Source organism: Alosa pseudoharengus, unplaced genomic scaffold (genome assembly GCF_046254945.1).
Source record: "Alosa pseudoharengus isolate Yale_2024_CS ecotype anadromous, Long Island Sound unplaced genomic scaffold, YU_APseudo_1.1 YU_APseudo_1.1_scf_15, whole genome shotgun sequence".
Classification (NCBI taxonomy): Eukaryota; Metazoa; Chordata; class Actinopteri; order Clupeiformes; family Clupeidae; genus Alosa; species Alosa pseudoharengus.
The window spans coordinates 8396477-8417336 of NW_027468620.1; the positions used below are offsets into that span (position 1 = coordinate 8396477).

Sequence of the window (20860 nt, forward strand, 5' to 3'; positions counted from 1 at the left end):
TCATAGCCAGGCAAATGTAATGGCCTAAGCGCTGCTGGATTGAATCAGATGTATTTACAAAGGCTGATTCAATATCCATCACATCTCATGACAAATATCAGAACACCTAAATTGGTCTCTTTGCAACTTTGCATGGTCTGAAATAGTGTAGCCTATTGCACATGAGAGTACATCATTGCTTATTACCTCATTATGTTATTGCGCTCAAACCCCTCTCCATAGTGTTGGAGACTGGGAGAATCAGCTGCCTTTTGGAAATCCTCCTCTGATAGACTTTTAGGTTGGCCATTCATTCAGCCTTATATCACAAAGATCAGATTGACTGCAAAGAACAAGTGGATGTCCATCCATAGTGTTGGCCAGCTGTTGTGACACTCTGGCTCAGTGTAGTGTCTGCACAGAGCAGACATTGTTAGATGACGTGATAAATAAGCTCTTTGTGTCACAGTCACTGATTGATAAGCACGTTAACGGGCGACCTTTTCATATCTTTGGTTTTTTATAGTCTCTTCTTGTCACTGGACAGGAGAGTCATGTGTACCGCTTTTCAAACGTGATCAATTGATTTATGAAGCTGTGGCTTGTTGAGAATGAAACTCTTGAGAAGATTGAAGAAGAATTCTGTGCTTTTGCACTTCTGTTTGACGTAAATTGTCCTAATGGCGCAACGTGTTCAATGAGCCTTTGCTAACAAAATTAAAAGCTTGAAATTCCTACATCAGTTGTACTTATATCAAATAAGCAGGAACATATGGACTCCCAGAGGTGTCCCATGTTTATTGTCACGTTAATGATAACGTTTTTCTCAAGGAAGTGGCCTTAAGTTCTTAAGACAATTGCATTCTCTAGACATTCTACACATTCTAGGAGTATTATCTGTGATTCTTTTGAGGAAGCAGTCATACTAGGCCTAGCTCTGTAAACCTATCCTTATTTATTTTTCTGGTGAATTATCAGGGGGAGTGTTTGCAGGAATTGATTATGCTGTCCATTTGAACATTTAGGCAAGGTTTGCTTGGTACACAAGTCAGTGTCAAGTCCCCGGTGTCTTTGAATGGACTCACTGTGAGCTTGAGGCTGAATGAGGCATGTTTGTGACATGCCACTCAGTATCACATCAGATTATGTTAATGCACAGCATATGTCAAACACTTTTGTGGATTGCATAATCCCCTATAATGTAGGCTACTGCAAAATAAACACCATTTTGCATGCTTGCTTTTAATTAGCCAGGTAGTCAATCATTTCAGATGTAGGTGGTGTTTGTGTTAACTAACTTTTGGGGCCATATTGTGCCTAGCTGTGTCCAGCCCGAGGCCACAGCACTTTATATTCCTGGGGAAGCCCTTGTGGATTATCTAACGGTTTATAGTTGGGGACACAGATGGCCGGCCGCGTGCCATGCCTCTTTGTGGGCTTCTGCCCACCCCAGCAGAGCACGCTGCCCCTCGATGACCACTCTTCTGGAGATCTGATGAATCATGCAATGCTGTCCTCTCCTGTTATGGTCTAGTGAGGAAACGGCACCACCTGATACCAGACTGTCCCAACTGGTTTGCCATCGTCGCACAGCTGGCGTTGGAGAAGACCGACTGACCGACATGGCTTAATTTTTGGCTCGCTGTGGTCAGCAACACCCCTTTGATTGAAACAAAAGCTCTCGTCCTCAGCAGCTCTCCACACACGTGCATGCAGACGATGCGATCATTTAGCACAGCAGTGGGGCAGCTTAGAGCCCGATAAGATATCTGTTGAGTGACAACACTTTAATTAAGTTAATCCCGATTGGACTCTGTTCCCCAGCTACCCAAATTCACTCCCCATGACTCTTTTTAGCACTCAAAAAGAGGGAGCTAATAGGATAGCGGCGCAGACACACACATCTTTCTTTACATCTCTTCCTCTCACGCTGCATGTGTTTTCACAGCAGAGCAGTCTCCTCCATTGTTCTCTCCTGGTTAGGTAGGTGAAGCATAGCTAAGATTCCTGCTGCTGGATGCCTTTGTATGTTATTTTGCTGAATTCCCCAATGCTGTTCTTATCCTGAGAGATCAAAAGCTTGTGTTGTGGGTAGCTGCATTCAAACAGGCAAAGAGAAAGTATCTCCTCCCGCCCACCACCCCTACTAGTACCTACATGCCCTGTCTTGAGACTGAGCCCTAGGGCTGAGCCCTGAGACCAAATCCTGGCATTGGCTGGCTACAACCAGGATAAAAAACCAAGGCACTCTGTTTTCAACTACTTTTTACAAGTTTATATTTTCAGAGCATCGGCAACCAAACACAGACAATGAGTTACGACCGCTAGCTCTTCATCAAGTTCTAACCTAAGGGTGTATGTGACGATACAGTCAACTCACAATTCGGTTCTGTATATGATTCAGGGCTCATTGTTTGATACGGTCAGGATACAGCCAATGCAACAAAGTAAGACGCAAATCAAATTAATATCCCAAGCTTTATTTATTCTGTCATAGGGCAAAATGATACAATAAAAGATCAATCTCTTAAATATGTAGTTTACCAAAATCTCTTCCTGAAAATAAAAGGAAAATAAGGATAAATCCGAATGTGAAAGCTATGTCTTCACATTCAGTCTTCTAAAACATCTGAACACCTTAAGTTGACAAGCCACAAAGCTCAGTTAAATGTTTTCACAAGAACTTGTGTACTTTAGGCCTAGAGGAATGACTTATTTCGTAATAGACATTTGAAGTTTTCTGAACCGTAAAATGGCATGGTGCATTTAAAAAAAAAATTGTGATATGATGGTGCATGGCTACACCCCTACTGAACCCTTGTGAGAATAATGCCATACCCAGCCAAAATTTTGTTCTTTTTACTACAACTTTGACTAAAATAACTTGAAATTATTGTAGTGATCCTAGATTATCCTATCCTGTCCTAGCCCTCGGAAATCTGTACACAAAGCTACAAGTTTCTGACTGTAGATGCTAAGAGGATGTTGAGCGGTGCTCTAAAAATGCTCTTGAGTCAGATTCACAGGAAGCAGCTGTTGTGACCTTGGAAGGGCATTATTTGAACATGGCCACGCTGTGAGCCCTACGGGAGTACTCACTAGTGTTTTTGGAAGGAAGACGAATAGACATAGGGGCCCATGGAAGTACACTCACTAACCCAGCTGATAAGTGATGTGATGCACATACAGGTCAAATAGAAAACAGCAAATGCCCCGACTTGGCCTAATGTTTTAGCCTTAAGGGTTAGTGAATGATTTTTGTGGGTGAGTGAGTCATGCTGAGTTGGTCTGTCCTGGACATGAATTGTAGATTTTATGCTCTCTAAGCTTTGAGGAATTGGTGTCTCAAATTTTTTCTATTTTTTTTCCCATTCAATTCTCCTCCCTATTAGGCTAGTTTTGAGTGGAAAACCACGGGTGTGCCCTGGTTCATTCCTGCCCCTGCTCCTGCCCCTGCTCCTACCGCTGCCCCTGCTTGTAATCCTGCTCCTGCTTGTGCCTTGTTTGTGTAGCAGGGCTCAGTCAATGGCTGGCTCGTGCTCGGCGACCACCACCCCCTCCCAGTCTCTGCTGAGTCTGATGCGGGCTGTCAGAAGTAGGTTACTCCCCAGTGCCGAAGCTCCTGCGGCTTTGTTGTGCTCCGCATCGGCTATTGACTTTGCATTGGCTTCGGATTTGCAAAGGCGGTTATATCGGTGCGGTACTGTGTGTGTGTGTGTGTGGTTTTCTTCCCCTTTATAAATACACAAAGGAGACTCATTCAGAACCACATGGCCTGGATGGTGGAGATGTGATGTAAAAGATAGACGGGGGGTTGCTTGGTGAGATGGGCAAACCACAGTACTGTGGACGGTGAGATGGGCAAACCACAGTACTGTGGACGGTGAGCCAGGCAGCGCTCGTGTTGTGGCATGGCAGATACGTTTCCGGTCGGCTATTTAGATGTAATGTAAATTAGCCCCCTCATTCGTGTCTGACCCCCCCCCCCCCCCCCTTTTTTTTTTAAACAAGCGCTTTTAGCTGACAGGATTACAGTTCCCTCTACGGTATTTAATTAAGGGGTTAAGCCTACCCCCCACCGTGCCCCTTCAAAAGGTCCTTGACTGGGCATGCGGGAGGTCACGTGGTTGGTGCTTTCACACTACTGTTAAAATACCCATGTGTGTGTCTGCATGTCTGAGAGGGTACTGTGTTCATAGCGATGTGTGTGTGGGTGTGGGTGTAGTCAGACACATTGTCCTCAATGTAGATGAGGTTCATCATCATCACTGAAAGATCCACTGTCACTGTCACGGCTCTGGGAGCCGAACTGTCTGGAGATGACTGCTCTATTTTTATTTCCTAGTTTCTTTTTTTGAGGTCAGACTGCTTTAGTGCCAAATCCACTGTATTATTATATTAATATAGGGCATTTAACAGAAATCCTGTGAAAGTCTCTCTGTTGGCATCTTTGTGGCTGAGTGTTTATGTAAAAGCTTTGTTGGGTGGGGTGTGGGGGTTGGTGGTGGTGGCCAGGGGGAAACTGATAACCATTTCATCCTCTGTTGAGTCCCCTGAGCTGTGGAGGTATGTGGGACAGCGTTAACGCTGCAGGGAGTAATTGTGGCAAGGTTCACTGGAAATCATCCTGATGCACACATGGGTACAGACCCCCCCCCTCACACACACACACCTTCTCCATGCTAAAAAGCCCGGGAAAAAAGATCACAGATGCACGCAAATGCCCATGCCCTCACATAGGCATGCGCACACATAGTCAAGTCATCTAATTACTCTCAAACGATCCCCCCGATGCCTCAAATGGAAAGTACATTTGGTTTTGTGTGGCTATTCTGCTTTTAACTCGTTCTTAACAAAAGTCCAGTTCCGTTTTTAGTCTGTAGACAAGAGATGCCCATCCACCCTACTGCCCTAATGCAACACTGTGCCGCTGGTACGCCTGCCGCTAGTAGTGAGAAATGAGGTCAGACGCTAGGCTAACTAAACACAAGCCATCTGTCCTGCCAAGAAGGGCAGCGGAGCACTAGATGTGCTAATCTCTGCCTGCTCATAGAGCATAGCCATCTCTGAGGATCATCAAAGCACATCTCTGAGCTGATGGCAGAGCTGCGAGGTCCCTGGGGTGCCAGCTTCGCTCGCCACCTCTGAGGTCCTACACAGTGCAGAGCAAGGGTTCAGTTCACGTTTAGTCTAGTCTGCCCAGTCCCTGGCATAATAAAATGATCTAGTCTGTGTTTTTTTTTTTTTTTTGGGTTTGGTCTTTATTGTATGAGCTATTCATCTATTTTTAAGTCTGGCTAGGTTTTAATTTCCTTCAAGTAGGGCAGTAAAGTGAGGCCACGCCAAGGACCGTTTAAACACATGGGCAATTAACCAGTTACTGACAGAGTTCAGTTGCCTTGTACTGCCCTCACATGAGCAGAATTAGCCTAGTCAGTCCAGGAATCGCTAGCTTTCCAGATGGGACGTGCGACATCTAGGAGCATATGTGCGTCAGCCTCTTCCCTCTTGACTGCTCCCTTTCTTCTTAACTTTGTTATGCCAATAAAATCACACTGTTCAATAAGGTCTGCTTTTAGAACTAAGATTGAACTGCCTTTTGAACTAATGATTGAAAAGAATTCCATATGGCGGTGATACGTGTTTCTCCTTCGGAAAGGAAATCAGTTTCTGTGGGTTGATGCTTCTAACACTCATTCATGTCTTTGGCCCAGAGGGATTTCTGGCTCAATGTTTCCTCCAGTCCTTCTAGAACATTCCCTCAGATGTTCTCACGATCCCATATATTTAAAAACTCATGGATGCACATCCTCTACAATATGTCTAATTCCCATAACAGACATGAATCTTGGATATCCAATCTCAATCTATCACTTGTATTTGCTTTTGGAGCACACATGTAGGATGTTGTCACCCACTTGTGAGCCCTTTTAAGTCGTAGTTCAAGATTGGAGCGAACCTTTTTCGTGTCTGTGTTATTGACCCTATGGTTGTCACGGTACTGTGAAAGGTCATCCACTTCCTCATAATCCCGGTGCTGTTAATGGCTGTCTGAGGTTTTCTGTCAGTGTAACTGAATTATGCTGCAGCTGTACTACTCATTCTTGTGTTTGGTGAATAGGATGGACTCAATGCAGCATTGTCTGATTGACTGACTGTGTTTTCCTCCTCAGAAACCCTAAAGCCACTGTTCAGAGGACCAACAAGAAAGTGAACAATGACTCCACTCTGCGGATCCAAAATCTCTCCATCTTGATTCGTCAGATTAAGACCTACTACCAGGTAAATTGGCTATGTGGAAAAATTATGGACCATTACATCTGCAGATTTTTTTTTTTTATTGGGTGAAAATGTACATCAGTACTCAGTTACTGTGGCACAATGGTGTTTTAAGCCCCCAAGGTCATCTTCCAGGGGCTTAAAACACCATCGAGTGTTACTATGATTTGAGGTTGTATACTCTGGCGGTGTGTGGAGTTTTAACAGCTCTTTTCACAAGTTCAAAATAAAACTTATATGCATCTGAAGAGGCAGTGAAAACTTTTAATAAGAGTTGTACTCTGAAAACATATACAGACTGGAGAAGGCTGAAGGCTCATTTGCAAATATCTGTGGCCGGTGTGATGTGGGAACAGAACTTCCATCCAGATGGCAAGAGATGGGGTCTAATAGAACAAGCACGTCAGAAATGTGTTTGGTAATGCCCTGGTCCCACAGATGTGGTTTCTCCACTCTCCTCCTCTGCATATTGGATGTAAGGAGGGAGTAAATTTGTACTCCAACTGGTGACCTTCTCTCATTAAAAATGGTCTTTAAGGGAACGGAGTTAGCTAGGCAGATAATACAAAAATCGTGCAAATAGTGATACAAGCACCAAATTTGGCAGAGTTGTTCTCTAGGGCATACTTAAAAAAAAACTGCCCGATTGGCCACTCAAAAATCCAAGATGGCCACCAAAAATGGACCCGACTTAATGTTTTTTCTCATACAAATGTGTACTGGCTCAATTTCACTAATGGTAACAGACAGCGGAGGATCCAAGGATTCCAACAATATCTCATTTTTGAAAATTGGGCATACAAGTTAGGCTACATGCATTAAGGCAACATCCAAAGAGCAAAAAAGCAAATTTGCTGAATGCAGTTGTATGTGCGCTGTATGTGCAATGAATCCACCAGTACACGTACCAAGTTTGATTTTGATACATGTGTTGTTGAGATGATCTCACTTCCTGTTCGGCGGCATTTCTGTCATGCTGACTCCAGTTTGTTTTTCTTTCAATCACGTACAGATGTGTGGAATCACAGACGTATAGCCCCCACACACACACACACACACACACACACACACACACACACACACACACACACACACACACACACACACACACGGCCGCCATCTTGGATTTTCCAGTGGCTAATCGGACAAACTGGTACTAGTCTAGTATGCCCAACTGTGTCAAATTTGGTGCTTGTATCCCTATTTGCACAATTCTACTGAAAAACTGCTCTTAGCCACCCGTCAAGCGGACGTATGTTATTCGGGTTAGCAGTGTTTCCCACAGACCTGAATTCTATTTGTGGGGGTAGGTTTGCAGAATTAACTTGAATTCAACAGTTTTTAACAAATTAGCATAGCGTGGTTATGATTAACCAGATGTAAGCATAATTTACTACAACTTGGAAAATCATTGTGTGGTGGTCAATGTTGATATTGTGGTGGGCCGCCACAAATAAGTCAATGTGTGGGAAACACTCGGGTTAAGGACTAGTTTCTTTTCGCAGCTGCGCCTTTTTAACCGCTGTTGTTTTTCGAATTTGATAATATAAACAGTTTATGCTTGTCACTGTAGACTCCTCTTCCATGGGGAAGGGTAAGAATAGGATTCTAGTCAAAACTGCATACTAAAAGTAAGCCAGTAGTTTTTGTGATGTCATTATCAGCTTAGCACATCTGTCAAACAGCCACAGATTGTGTGTATGTCTTTGTGTTTGCATACTGTATATACATGTGCTGCTGAGGTAATGGGGAAATTAATAACAAACAGGTGAATGAGAGGGAATGATGGGGAAATTATGTGTGTGTATGTGTATGTAAGAGAGTGTGTGTGAGCAAGCGAGTGTGTGAGCGAATAAGAATGTTCTCAGAATTGCTGGAACTACACCTTTAGGTTGTTTGGGATTTCATTGTAATGGGCATTGCTGTTGGGAAAGATAACTGAGGCTCTGGAGGTGTTTTGGTAGGTACCCTGAATAAATATCAGCAAAATGTGTGTGTGTCAACCAGCTCCCATGGCAACATCTCCAACCAGCTCCCATGGCAACATCTCCAGAGTGTGTATCCCAGTAGGGATCGCATGATGTAGCCAAGCAGGGATCGCATGTTGATCCGAGACCAAGATCGCCAAGGACCTTACCTCAATGCTGTTAGTCTTTCAGATCCCATGTCTCATGGAGCATTACATCCAAGATGATTGATGAAAGTTTGTTCAATGTTTGTTCAATGTTTGTTCAATGTTTGTTCAATGTTTGTTCAATGTTTATTCAATGTTTACTGAAGCTGGTCTCTCTCAAGCTCTTATGGAGCTCCTCCCTTGGTTCAGTCGACACTGGCCAAAAGCAAGTAGATCTCAAACATGAATGCTTGGAAATCGCCTAGTCTATGGGAATGTTGAGCATTAGATCCTCTCAGTGTCTCATCAGATCCACACAGAATCCCACTGAAGGGACCACGTGTCCACCCAAAGCTCCGGAATTCAGTTATTGGAATCCTCCTCACCATGCTGGATTAAATGCTAGCCGCAGTGGTGAGCTTGATTGAGTCCCAATCCTCAAATAATTTTCTCCCTTCTCTTCTTGTTTGTGCAGATTTTGTTTTGCATGGCAGTCATGCTTCATTTAAAATGGTAATTGTTTCCTGGCAGTGCTGTTTAAAAGCGAAGGACCCAACTGAAATGAGGCCCCACCATGGATTACCGGAATGATAGGGAAAGGGTAGAGAAGGAGAGTGAAGTGTATTTTGGGAATCTTTTTGCCATTACACAGTTGAGAGTGACGAGAAGCGAGTGGGCGACAGAGATGGGAAATGGCCGCGCATCGGAATGGAACCCAGGTCGTCGGAAAAGAAACCAGGTCGTCGGAATGGAACCCAGGTCTCTGTGGGCTGTAACTTACCCCACTCCCCCATGTCAGGCTTTTTAATTCTAAATTGAAAGTCACTAGTCTCACCAGCTTGAGAGAGCCTCAACTCTGTCTTTAACGTTCCCATTTCTTCAAAAGGGGTCAGATGAGTTGTTTGGACTGGGCGCTGCAGATTACAGGAAGCACAGACTTTAGCCTGCAGTCTTTATCTGCTTGCTGGCTAAGGTTCATGCAGCCGATGATAAAAAACATTAGAGGCCCGACCACGACTGAAGTTAGCGATTGGGACGCGACTCACTGATTGCCTGGTTGGTCTGGAAATGCTGGCTCTTTTGAATCAGCCTTTAACTGAGGCCATGTCTGTCTGCCCATCAGATTTTATGTTCCAGAAGGACAGCATGCTGTGTTTGTGCTGTGTCGTTTAGAACACCCACTGCCGTGTAGAGCCACGTACGCAACTCCAGGATGTTTTCTTGGCGTCGTCGAGATGCATTGCATTCTAAAACGCCTGGACTCTTTTTGTCAATGCATATTTAATGCAAAGTAATACCGACTGGATGTACTATCGCATAATGGGTCATTTAGAACAAAGTCTGGTCAGCCTGGTGCCATCAGCACTTTCTTTGAGGCACTGAACCTTAAAGAGGGTGAGGCTTCTCATTTCCAGGCAAACGTGTGAAAGAGGATTACAAACTCGGGTAGGTTGTGCTGAGTCAGTGGTTTCTCCATATTGAGAGAAACTTACTAATTAACTCTGGCTGTATCGGGGGCATGACAGAGGTTTGTGCTCTAGAGGGACTCACTGCCTCTCTTTGCTGTACCACAGCTCTGGAGACGACCAAGACACAGAGGATGACTTTGAACAGAGGTTGTTCAAGTGGGCCGCTGTATATTTCCATAATAATGGCCCGCTCATGCAGCACAAGCCCTCAGTAGAATTGAACATTGCACGTCCAAGGTTGTGCAATGTGTCCTTCATAAAGCTGCGTGTTTGTGTGGCTGTGTGTGTGCAAGTGTGTGCTTCAAGCATGTTGCCCTTGAGATACTCTAGCTAAAACATTTTAAAGTGCTCAATGTTTTATGAGGCAGGAGAAACATCTTGGAGGGTGTCAATGATGAGAAAACAAGACTGTTTGAAGCCAAGAAAAGCTTTAAATTGGCACTGACTGACCGAGATGTAACGGCATGGAAATGTGAATGATTAACGGTGAACGGTGAAAGTGATAGTGTAACCCATGCGTGACTCAACCTTCTCCTTGGCACATGTCTTTGTGATGACATTTCAAGCCAACCTCCAGCTGTAGCTTTAATCAAAACAGGACGTGATTTGTGCATGCCAGTGCCATGTGGCAGGACTCTGCTTGCCCTAGAGATAAGGACTACAGTGGAAAAATAATTAGGGGTCAGGGATGGCTAATCATTGTCGAAGATGTTCCTTACTCCTCCGCTCAGTCCTGTGTTCTTGTATTGGACAGCATGGGTGGAGCTGTGGCCAGCCACACACTCCCTCATTGTGAGTTGATGGACCCACCATGTGATTCATTGCCCACAAGGGACAACTGGTTAACTTGCCCTCCTTTGCTAGCATGAGCAGTGCTGGTCAAAGACAAAGGCTTGGACAATGGAGGACCTCCTCAGTTGCGGGCGCTGTAAATGGTAGTGCTTCTTCTGTTCATCTCTTCACCCTACTGAGGTGGGACCACCCCTGTTGCTCATGGCCTCATCATGAGTTCAATCTTATGATTGCCTCTGAGAACAGTGATCTAGAGAGCGTCATAAACTCATTGTTGATGGTTCATGTCCCCCAGATCAGCTGTGAGGCGCTAAAAATACACGCCTTATGTGTAGATTATGTGTAGCCTAATTCAATTACGGAGTCAAGGAAATTAGTTGTTTTTAAAGGAAATACACAATGAGTTTGGTTCAGGTCTGCACGCTTTATTTTTTGATAGAAGGCTGCTTTAAATGGTGAGGTGGTCTTAAGGCGGTGGCTTGTTTTGACTGTTGAACAGTGGCCCATTCTGCGGCCGCCCTGGCCCTGGGGGCATGGTGCATGAGTTCATGCCCACCACGTGACCCGATGTTTTCACGCTCCCTTTAGAAGCCATTAGTCAGGCCCTACTGTACGCCTGCCGCTGCCACATTAATGTCTCCTGTGCCGTCATCGCCCTGCGAAGCCCAGGCCAGGCCAGACCAGACCTACTCCACGTGTAGGAGCCTCTGGTTCATGTCTCCATTTTCAACGGCACAGAAGCCCAGTTTGTTTTCAAAGCTCAAGGGGTTGGCACTCCGCTGTCGCCTTAGTAACACAAAGGCGGTCTGTTGGAAGGCCAGGCAGGCTTCATGTCCAGAGCTTAGGCCAGAGTGTTTTTCTTTTTTTCCCCTCTTCTCCGCTCTTTTTTTTTTTTTTTTTTTTTTTGCTTCTTGGAAACCATAGTGGAAATATTGGGATGGAATGCGTGCAGCCTGTGTCATTATGGGAACGCTGTACTTTCCCCCCCCGAGGGGTCCAACAGCTTCTTAGTGGGAGCCTTGTGCTTTCATCATTTATTTCATTTGGGAAGTCTTATTCCCCTTGGTGATCTGGTGACAGGGCATGGCGGCAAGAGCAAATTAGTTTATTAGGCCGTGCCTTGCTGTTTGCTCCCGGCCGTATACATACATTATCATGCGGCCTAAATGCCAACTGAATGCAGTGCACATGTACATGTTTAAGGAGCACAGCGAGCTGGTAAACATTTACTGCCTGAAAGGACCTGCAGCCACGTGGATATGCTCTATTTGCTGATAACAGGAGGACGGTTGTCTTGTTGTTCTCGCCCATCAGGAAGGAACCTTTACAGGGATACAGTAGGGGTAGGGATAGGTTCAACGAGAAGGTGTTGGAAGTACGTCACTTGAGAGGCTTGCTGGAGTGGATGTGCTTTGGGTGATAATGAAAAACATATGGCTCTGAGTGATTTGTGTGCAAAACCCCTTCGCATCATCTCATTTTATGAACACTTTTATTGACCAGCGTAGGCAGGCTCAGGGTCTGAATCATTATCCTGTTGCCACCGTCATTTTCACTGGTCTCCTCCTGTCAGACGTAAGGAATGTTTAAAGCATGGACAGATTGCTGCTGCTTAGGCCATTGTGGTCTTGGGTTTCCCTCTGGTCTGTAAGTGATCTTTCTGAAATGCTTTGAGCTATCACAGTTGCGGTGTAATTTTATGTGCAGTGGAAATTTGGATGAAATGAACGCTCATGCCCCAGGTCAGAAGTGCCTTCTGGCTTTGACCTGAATCACTCTGAAAATGCCCCTAATGGAAAGGTTTTTTTAAATTGCATTTGTTATAGGTAGTTAGACGAGGAGAGAGAGAGAGAGAGATTTATTACCTTCCACAGTTTAAATTACTGAACCACGTTCTACTTGCCAAAATTGTCCTCACCTACCAGTGCTGTGGCAAGGACGAAAACATCTGACCTTTTTATCTTCACAGAGGTCAGCGCAGCAGCGTTGTAGGCTAGGTGTTGGAGTCAGGCAGGAGAGGTGAGGCTACATGAACAGATGTCGAAGGAGTGGACGGGGATGGGCTGGATTCTGATTTGTGTTGTGGCCTCCAGGCGTGTTGTGTTGTGGCCTCCCTCTCTCTCTCTCTCGCTCTCTCTCTATCTCTCTCTCTCTCTCAGCAGGGGCTTTCAGGCCCCACACCGCTCCCGTGGGGAAACCCTGGAGAACAAAGGCCACGGAGAACCTGCTGACCGCAGACGGCCAGGGCTGACCTTCGGGGGCTGAGCAGAGTATCTGGGGCTGAACGTGCGTTTGAAGCTCTCCGGAGACCTAATTGAGGAGGGTGTGGGATCGCCTAGGTCTTTCTTGTTGTGGGGAAAGATGTGGTCTACTGCTGATGATCACCTATGGGAGGAGTGGAGGAAAGCACCAAAGCTGTCAGTAGTGAAATTGTGCAGTTGATATTCAGACTATCTGCAGTTGGCCGTGATGTGAAATGGAAGGGTGAGGCCGTGGGGCGGCTGATTTATTGACAGTCGCTCTCATTCTTTTCAACCTATTGTTCCTGTGCTCATTTGAAAGGGGAACATTCCCCGTACGTTATGTTTAAGTGTCGTGCAAACTTCCCTTTTTCTCTTCACCCTGGGCTTTGCATGCGTTTAGTGTGCTGCCTGTCACCCTGGGCTTTGCATGCGTTTAGCCTGCTGCCTGTCTAAAGGCGTGTGCAAATTCATAATCACAGCACGTTTTTGGGAGCAGCAGAAATCTCCGCAGTAGGAGAAATGGAGAGTGAAGCGGAGGAAGAGATAAAGCAGGAGGGAGGGAGAGAAAAGAAAGTGAGCCGAGAGCTTTGCACACACACACACACACACACATATACACAGGATAGCTAGGCTGAATAAACCTACTAGCGGTTGCCATGGCAACATGCTGGATGTCTGCAGAATGGGTGTGAATCAGGCCGTTCCTGCACTCAAAGCGTGCGAGTTTCTGTAAGCCCGACACCCCCCCCTTCCACACACACACACACACACCCCACACACACGCATCCCCCACCCCCTTTTTACCACTGGCTGCACAATCAGGTCTCTTGTTCCAGGCCTTCCTCCCAAAACGGAACCTGGTCTATGAAGGGGAGGGTGGCAAGCCACATGCACACACCCCAGCCCTTGTGACGCCTAAACACAGCAGCCCCCACTTCCGCAGCCTCTCTTCCACCATGCAGCTGTGTGTGTGTGTGTGTGTGTGTGTGTGTGTGTGTGTGTGGCAGGGGGCACTTTGTTCAGCAGCTAGCCTTGTCCATCAGAATCCAGGGCACAGCAAGAGCATGGTAGTGTCAGATTGGTGAAATTATTCTTTCCCTTTGACATTGAGGCAGTGCTGTTTTCAAGGACGGAGCCCGGACCGTTTGTGTTTAATATTGTTTGACAAAGCGCTTCAGGCCATAAAGACTTGGGCATCGAAATTGACCTTCCTTATCACACAGAAACATGACCTAGTCATCAGGGACAGGAAATTCTGAGACCATCAATAATGCAGAATATGTAGGTAGCCTTCATTCATGCGGAGCGCTGGGGAGGGTTTTGATTGAATCGGAGAGCAATTCTGTTTCCTCTCTCTATCGCTACTGATAGGATGCAGTTACATTTTCTTTATGGGTATTTCCTGTCACCCATATCCAACTGTAGGAAAACCAGCAGAACAGCCAGAGGAGATGGACGGCCCTGTACTCAAGTGTCAAGTCCAGGCAATGCTTTATTGCCAATACGATGAAACATCAACTGGAATTTGGTTTAGTGTAAGGCTCAGGACAGAATACAGAACAGTACAATGTGCATATAATATACACATCATTCAGGCCATATACACAGAAGACAGTGTCGCTCTTGTTTACTGATATTCAGTTCAGTTGGGGGGGAACTGCACACAGAGACAAACCTTTTCCATTTCAAAGGGGAACTGGTGTCTGTCAGTCGGTGACAAGCCCAATATGGAGCAGTCTCCTGTAGCGCTGTCATCTATTATACAGAAGACATGCAGCATAATCCTCTTGAAGCACTGGCTAATGCAACGCTCCCCTTCAAACAAAACGCTCCAACCCAGAGTTTAATTTTGTCCCCAAATATGTATGCAAACTACGAGCGCTCCAGCCATCAAAACTACACACAGTTTTGCTTTGACATAAGCCTAATTAATCTGTTAGCATAGAAGATTTAGTGCAAGTAAGCACAGATTTACTACTTGCTATTTTGCTCGACCAGGTTTTCATTACATTGCCTTCCCAGTGTTTTTTGTGAAAATTGAGCTTCCCTCTTGAGTCATGCCTTTGTCATGTCTGCTAGGGAACTTGCACCCTACAATGAATGCACCATTCTCAGAATTCAGTGAAGATTTAACACTTGTAGGTGCAAAAAAAACAAAAACAAATCAGTATCCCTTTTCACCGTTGTAGAGGTGTCCTGAAGGAACACATGCATTACTCAATACGTCAATGCACACTGATACGGCGAGGTGACGTTTCCCTCAACAGTGTGACTACTGTCTGTGCTGCGTACTAGCGCTGTAAACACATGCTCTGGTGAGGTGACAGGTGTGTGTGTTTGGAGGGGGGAGGTGGCCAGAGAGAGGACAGGTGTTCGTAGAAAGCCTAGGTCTTTTAACTCCCTTGCTCACTCATTTGGTCATGGCCACAGATGGTGCTTTATCTCAGTAACACTGCATTTCAGAAACTGGACTTTCCCTTACTACAAAAATACCCTTTTTGCAATAGTACTAATGTGTGAAGATGGTAGTAATCCATCTTTCCAAAGAAGGCCACTACATTCAGACCGATTATATGCCATTTCAGGAGGAAAAACAGTGCTTAGCAGAAAAATGAATGTTTCCCTACGTCTCGTGGTAAAATATGTTGCCATATTTGGATATTTGGTTGTTAAATTGAACACAACTCAGCCAAAAAATGAAGATGCTTATGATAACAGGGCTTTGGCTGAATGTGAAACCCTGTACAAAGCGTTGGTCTCGCAGACAGACAGCCACAGACAACTCATTTGGTGTCCTGCTGCTGCAGGAAAGAGATTTTATTTCTGCTCCTCCGGGCCGTTTGGTCTGTCGTTTTGTCTGTGCGGTCAGCGAGACAGACTGAGGGCTCGAGCATCCTGTAACTCATACCTGAGACAGTTTCCCTCGGTGCACGCGATTGGCCCAGCAGACCTGAGCGTCTCAGGAGGAGCAGATGGCCGAGCCATTAAAGGCCAGATGTGAGTTCATTTGGCGCCAACGCTACTGTCTCTGTGACCGACTTGTACTTTTCTTTTGGCTTATTCATTACTTCTAGAAGCACCAGTATGTCCTGTCATCATTGGGATGATCAAAAGCACTGGTCGACCGTGTGTCCACCCCCCCCCCCCCCCTTGTTATTAGCCCATTACAATGAAGATCATTTTGAGAATAAGCTTTGGACAGATGGTAAAATCCCAATGCGGAGAAAAGCTTCTTTAACGATGACCTCAGCATTGGGTACGCAAAATATGATGAAATATACTCAGTGACAGCATTTGGACTAGAAATCCCTTATATAATCTGCGATAAAACTTGTGTTGGTTGTATGGCTGCCCTGAACTTGACCTCCTCCACACCCCTGGTGAGTTTGCAAAAATGAGTGTGCTTAGTCAGACAAAACATTTGAGTATTTTGATTTCTGTTGTATTTCATAGACGTGAGTGACCAAACAAACCAGATTGCCTTGGAAAAACAGCAGCAAATTACATATCATGCAATTTATCTAGATACCCAGAGCGCTTTACAATGAAGAGGGGTACCTCGCTTAAACTACCAACACTGTGTAGCGCCCACCTTGGACACCGAGAAGGTGCCTTTGTTCAACTCCTTACTGACTGACTGACTCCCAGCTCAATGTGGTCTGTTATGGTGTTGATGCTCTCTATCACTGCTAGGTTGTATTCAAAAAGTGTCAGGTCAGCAGACACACACACACACATACACACACACACACACACACACACACACACACACAAACAGCCCCAGGCACTTAACCAGATCAGCTCTCAGCTTCACACACACACACACACACACACACACACACACACACACACACACACACACACAAATAAATGCCTGGACCTGATCCAAAAATCCGTGTATCTTTCCCATGGTCTCCATTACAGCGGCATGGCTCGGATCGAATGGGTTTTAGAGGCCTTGCTCTCAGCTGGCGCTGTGGACGGAGCGGATGGGGAGGATTACAGGAAATTTGGGCTTGATATCAGAAGCACTCTAAATGAGTGGAAAATCAATATGGCCGCCGTGCTCCATAGCTGTGCACCTGTGTGTGTGTGTGTGTGTGTGTGTGTGTGTGTGTGTGTGTGTGTGTGGTTGTGTGTGTGTGTGTGTGTGTGTGTGTGTGTGTGGTTGTGTGGTGGTGCTGGAGCAGGGTTGGGACCCCAGTGACTGCTGATAAGCAGCTTTGGCTGTCTAGCCAGCGAGAGGAGGGGTTGGGCTGTTTTCTGGGTGGGGGTGCGACTGTTTCTGGGTGTCAGCAGGTTAATGAGAGTGCTGCACAGCACAGTGGTCAACTGGTCATGACCCAGGTCCATAACTTAAAGGAATGATTTTAAAGATGCCCCCACAATGTAGCGCTGTAGCTGCCTGGCTGCTCTAGCTTGAACTGGGTAGCACTGATTTTTCATGCATTTTTTTCCATACTGATAGAAACTCTGTGGGATTCAAATAGCCACAGGCCTTCAAGCCTTCAAAAACTCCATGCCTTAAAAAAAAGATGCTCTTCGAAATAAGCACTAACTGATATGTGTTTGATGCTTCATGCTTTTAGTTTTATGGTATATACAGTGAGATCACCACTGAAATTAAGCTATTAAAACAGGTTATGTAATAGCAGTGGTGGTAGATATGAGTATGGAATTGAAGCCATGCTGTATTGTGTCGTCTAACCACTCGTGTGTGTCTCTCTCTCTCTCTCTCTCTCTGTTCTCTCTCTCTCTCTGTTCTCTCTCTCTCTCTGTTCTGTTTGTGTTGCAGGAAACTCTTCAGCAGCTGGTCATGATGCCCCTGCCCAACGTGCTGGTGCTGGGCAGAAATCCTCTGAGCGGTAAGTCACGCATGGCCATTGCCACTCCCTCACACACACAAACACACATATATAAACAAACAAACGCACACACACAAGCTCTTTCATGTGGCCGCAAGGGATAGTTTTACTTGCTAGATATTGTCTAGATGTAACGTTGCCATTTATTGCTCATTTGATACTGAACAAAGCAGAAGTGTTTTTCCAGGCCTGTATTTTTAGACTGGAGTTCATTTCTGACCATGTTAAATTATGTTCCTCTCGCCAGTACTTTCAAAGCGCCGTTTACTGACACAGTTCCATTTCCAAACAGTTTTGGTACTTTTGTAATGTTCCTGGAGCAACATGTAGGCTTTTATGCCTTTTTTTATTTACATTCCTCTTACTAGACATTACACATACAAATACAATTATATGTCTAACATGGAGCTTCATGTTTTTCAAATGAGCTGATTCCCGCAGTTCTCTAGTGTCTCTGTGTCGATATGTGGCCTCATAGTGCCGAGTGCTTTTGACCTTTGGCTCCCTGGTTTCTGGAGCAGCAACAGCAGCCCATCTGAAAGTGGTTGGCCATGTGCTTTTTATTATGTAGTCATTAGGGCGCGGTGGGGGATGGGCGCATTATCAGCTCTGTGGGGAATCAACCCCAGGCACTGATGAAGTCCCGCGTTGCTCGCTTACTTTACCCGCTTTGCTCTCTCTCTCTCTCTCTCTCTCTCTCTCTCTCTCTCTTTCATTTGATCGCTCTCTGTCTTCCTGTGTTCCTAACTGTCTAGAGTTCTCTCTCCTCTCCCCCTCTCTCCACTCTCTCGCTCTCTGTCACCTTCATATTCTACCTTTCAGGAAAGAGCGTCTGATCACATAAGCTGTTAGATTTAGGTCGTCTTGCATCAAAAGACAGCTCCTTTAATCGGGCTGACAGCAATTTATAGAGCTGTCGCTATATGAGAGAAAGTCAGCTAAAGCTACTCTGCTAGCTCCTCTGAGGAACTCTAACCGCAAGGTTCCAGTCAGTGGCAGGCTCACAGCGGTTCCTGACAGCTGTCTGTTCGTTCATTGGTTCCAGATGAACACGGACAACTGTGGACAGACGGCAGGCCACCCAAGACAGGTGGAGTCTAGCCTCAGCGTCCACCCACAGAGACAATGAAGGTTTATGGGGAAGGGACTTATAAGCTAAAGTTGAGCTATGAACTGTGGAATGACCTATGAGCTAAAGCTAAGAGTTAAAGATGCAGGTTTTGGTTTCACAAAAGGTTAAGATTTGATATCAACAGGCAATCTTAATGGACCTCTTCCTACCTCCTCTTCACTCTCCTGAAGCATCATTTTCACTGGCTATGATTAATTATGGATTGGTCAGAGCCAGTATGTTTTCCCCCCGTTTTTAGTGCCAGAACTGTACTCAGAAGAACTCCGGTGTTCCTACAATTACACTGTACAAACAGCTAGAGGACCTCGAGGAGCTATTCACTGAAATTGACAAAAAGTGTACAGGAATAGACAAATCACAGGCTGTACCTTTCAATGGAGAGTTTCTGGGCGAGAGCCTATTTTATTCATGATGTTTTTGCTGTTATTAAATGATGGATAGCTAATGTTGTTAACATGGACCAGACCGAGTTAAAGCTGTTAAACCGTTGTGAATTGTGAGTCAACATGGTTTCTTGTTCCTGAATGTCAGGGTTTGTATAGCAAATTAAATGTTGCCCCCAAGGATCTTATGGAAAGAGCACGTTCCAAGTCTTGAATTAGATTTGTTTACAACTCTGCAGTAGTTCCACCAAATAGCTCAGGTTCCAGAACTTTCCACTGGTATGTTCCTCTTAATTGTGTTTTACCGGTGATGAACGGTGACGCACAGTGAGACTGGACCATGCCCAGGACAGGGGCAGTCAGTGGTGTTGCACCAGCCGTGTGTGTCGTGTCTGATGACACTGAAATGATTCAGTGACTCAGCGATGAGCTTGTGTCTGAGGAGGTGAGTGGAGGTTGGATGTTGGAACAGCAGGGCTTCCACTATAAGGGTGTGAGCACACCGGAAGCCACCCGGTTCTCTGTCATGACTCACCCCCCCCCACACTCATCAGCACCTCCTTCCTCTTCCCTCACACACTCACACAATGGCTGAGCAGGAAGAGGCACGGTCATGAGGGGTCAGTCGGTGTCCAACCCCGCGACCTGTGTGCTTCCTGCCAGGACAGGAAGTGAGTATGATGGCCGGTGATGGCATGGCACTGTCCTCACCAGGCCGGCAGAGGGGATGCTGTCCGTCACCAAGCAGCCAGCTGCTGCATCACAGTCAGGAAGGAGAGGGGGAAAAAAAAAGGATAAAAAGGAAATAAAAAACCTGGTCCTGTCTTTAAAATCCTCTCCTCCCCTCCTCTCTTCCTCCTCCTCCTCCTCCTCCCCGCGTTCTTCCGTGAGCCGCTTTAAATTATTCATCCGGCGGCTGCCTCCTGCTTATCTTCTGTGCTTGTGGAGATTTGCCCCCATGAATATCTACGCAGGCTCTCCCTCCTTGTGGCTCCTTGGGAGGCTGGCGGCCTCTGAAATATAAAGGCTGTATTCATCAGGACTCGCTCCTGTAAAAGCCTGCAAAGCCTGCAACACAAATTTTCAGGCAAACGGGTGCTCTGCCTGAATATTTTTGGTGTTTGCTGCACAGACTCGGGGGGGGGGAAATATGGGTTCTATTAAAATGGGATGTTGTTTAGAGGTTCAGCTTCAGTTCTCTTTGTTGGCTATTGTTGTCCTGAGCTTGTTTTCTTAAAGAAGGAAAAAGAGCATGAAATATCTAGCGTTTGCGGTGCAGTTTGTGATCGATATCCCCCTACACACATAAGCACACCTGCTGCTATGCCATCGAGCACGAGAGTGCATGATCACTGGGTAAGCAAAAGCAGGCTGTACAGTAGATGAGGCTGAAGCAGTTGGAATCATTAGAGAAATCACAGTGGGGGAACTGTCGTTTGGAGCTGCACTCAAAAAGGCTACATATTCGCCTCTAAGCATGTATTGCACAGTTTTCAATTAAATTCAGTTCAATTTAAACAACTTAATTTATCCTTGACGGGAAATTTAATCATGCAGGCATAGTGACCTATAAGACATAACACAACATTTAAGACAGGACATTAA

At 45.7% G+C, this 20860-nt stretch overlaps 1 protein-coding gene across 6 annotated transcripts in view; it reads left to right on the forward strand.

Moving 5' to 3' along the window:
- Nucleotides 1–20860, forward strand: part of ccdc88ab (coiled-coil domain containing 88Ab) — a 55104-nt gene that overhangs the window by 1535 nt on the left and 32709 nt on the right. For all 6 annotated transcript variants that reach the window (XM_076285424.1, XM_076285428.1, XM_076285426.1 and 3 more), the window contains exons 3-4: nt 6153–6261; nt 17671–17740. In XM_076285424.1, the coding sequence (XP_076141539.1) occupies nt 6153–6261; nt 17671–17740 (179 nt within the window). The remainder of the gene's footprint in view (nt 1–6152; nt 6262–17670; nt 17741–20860) is intronic.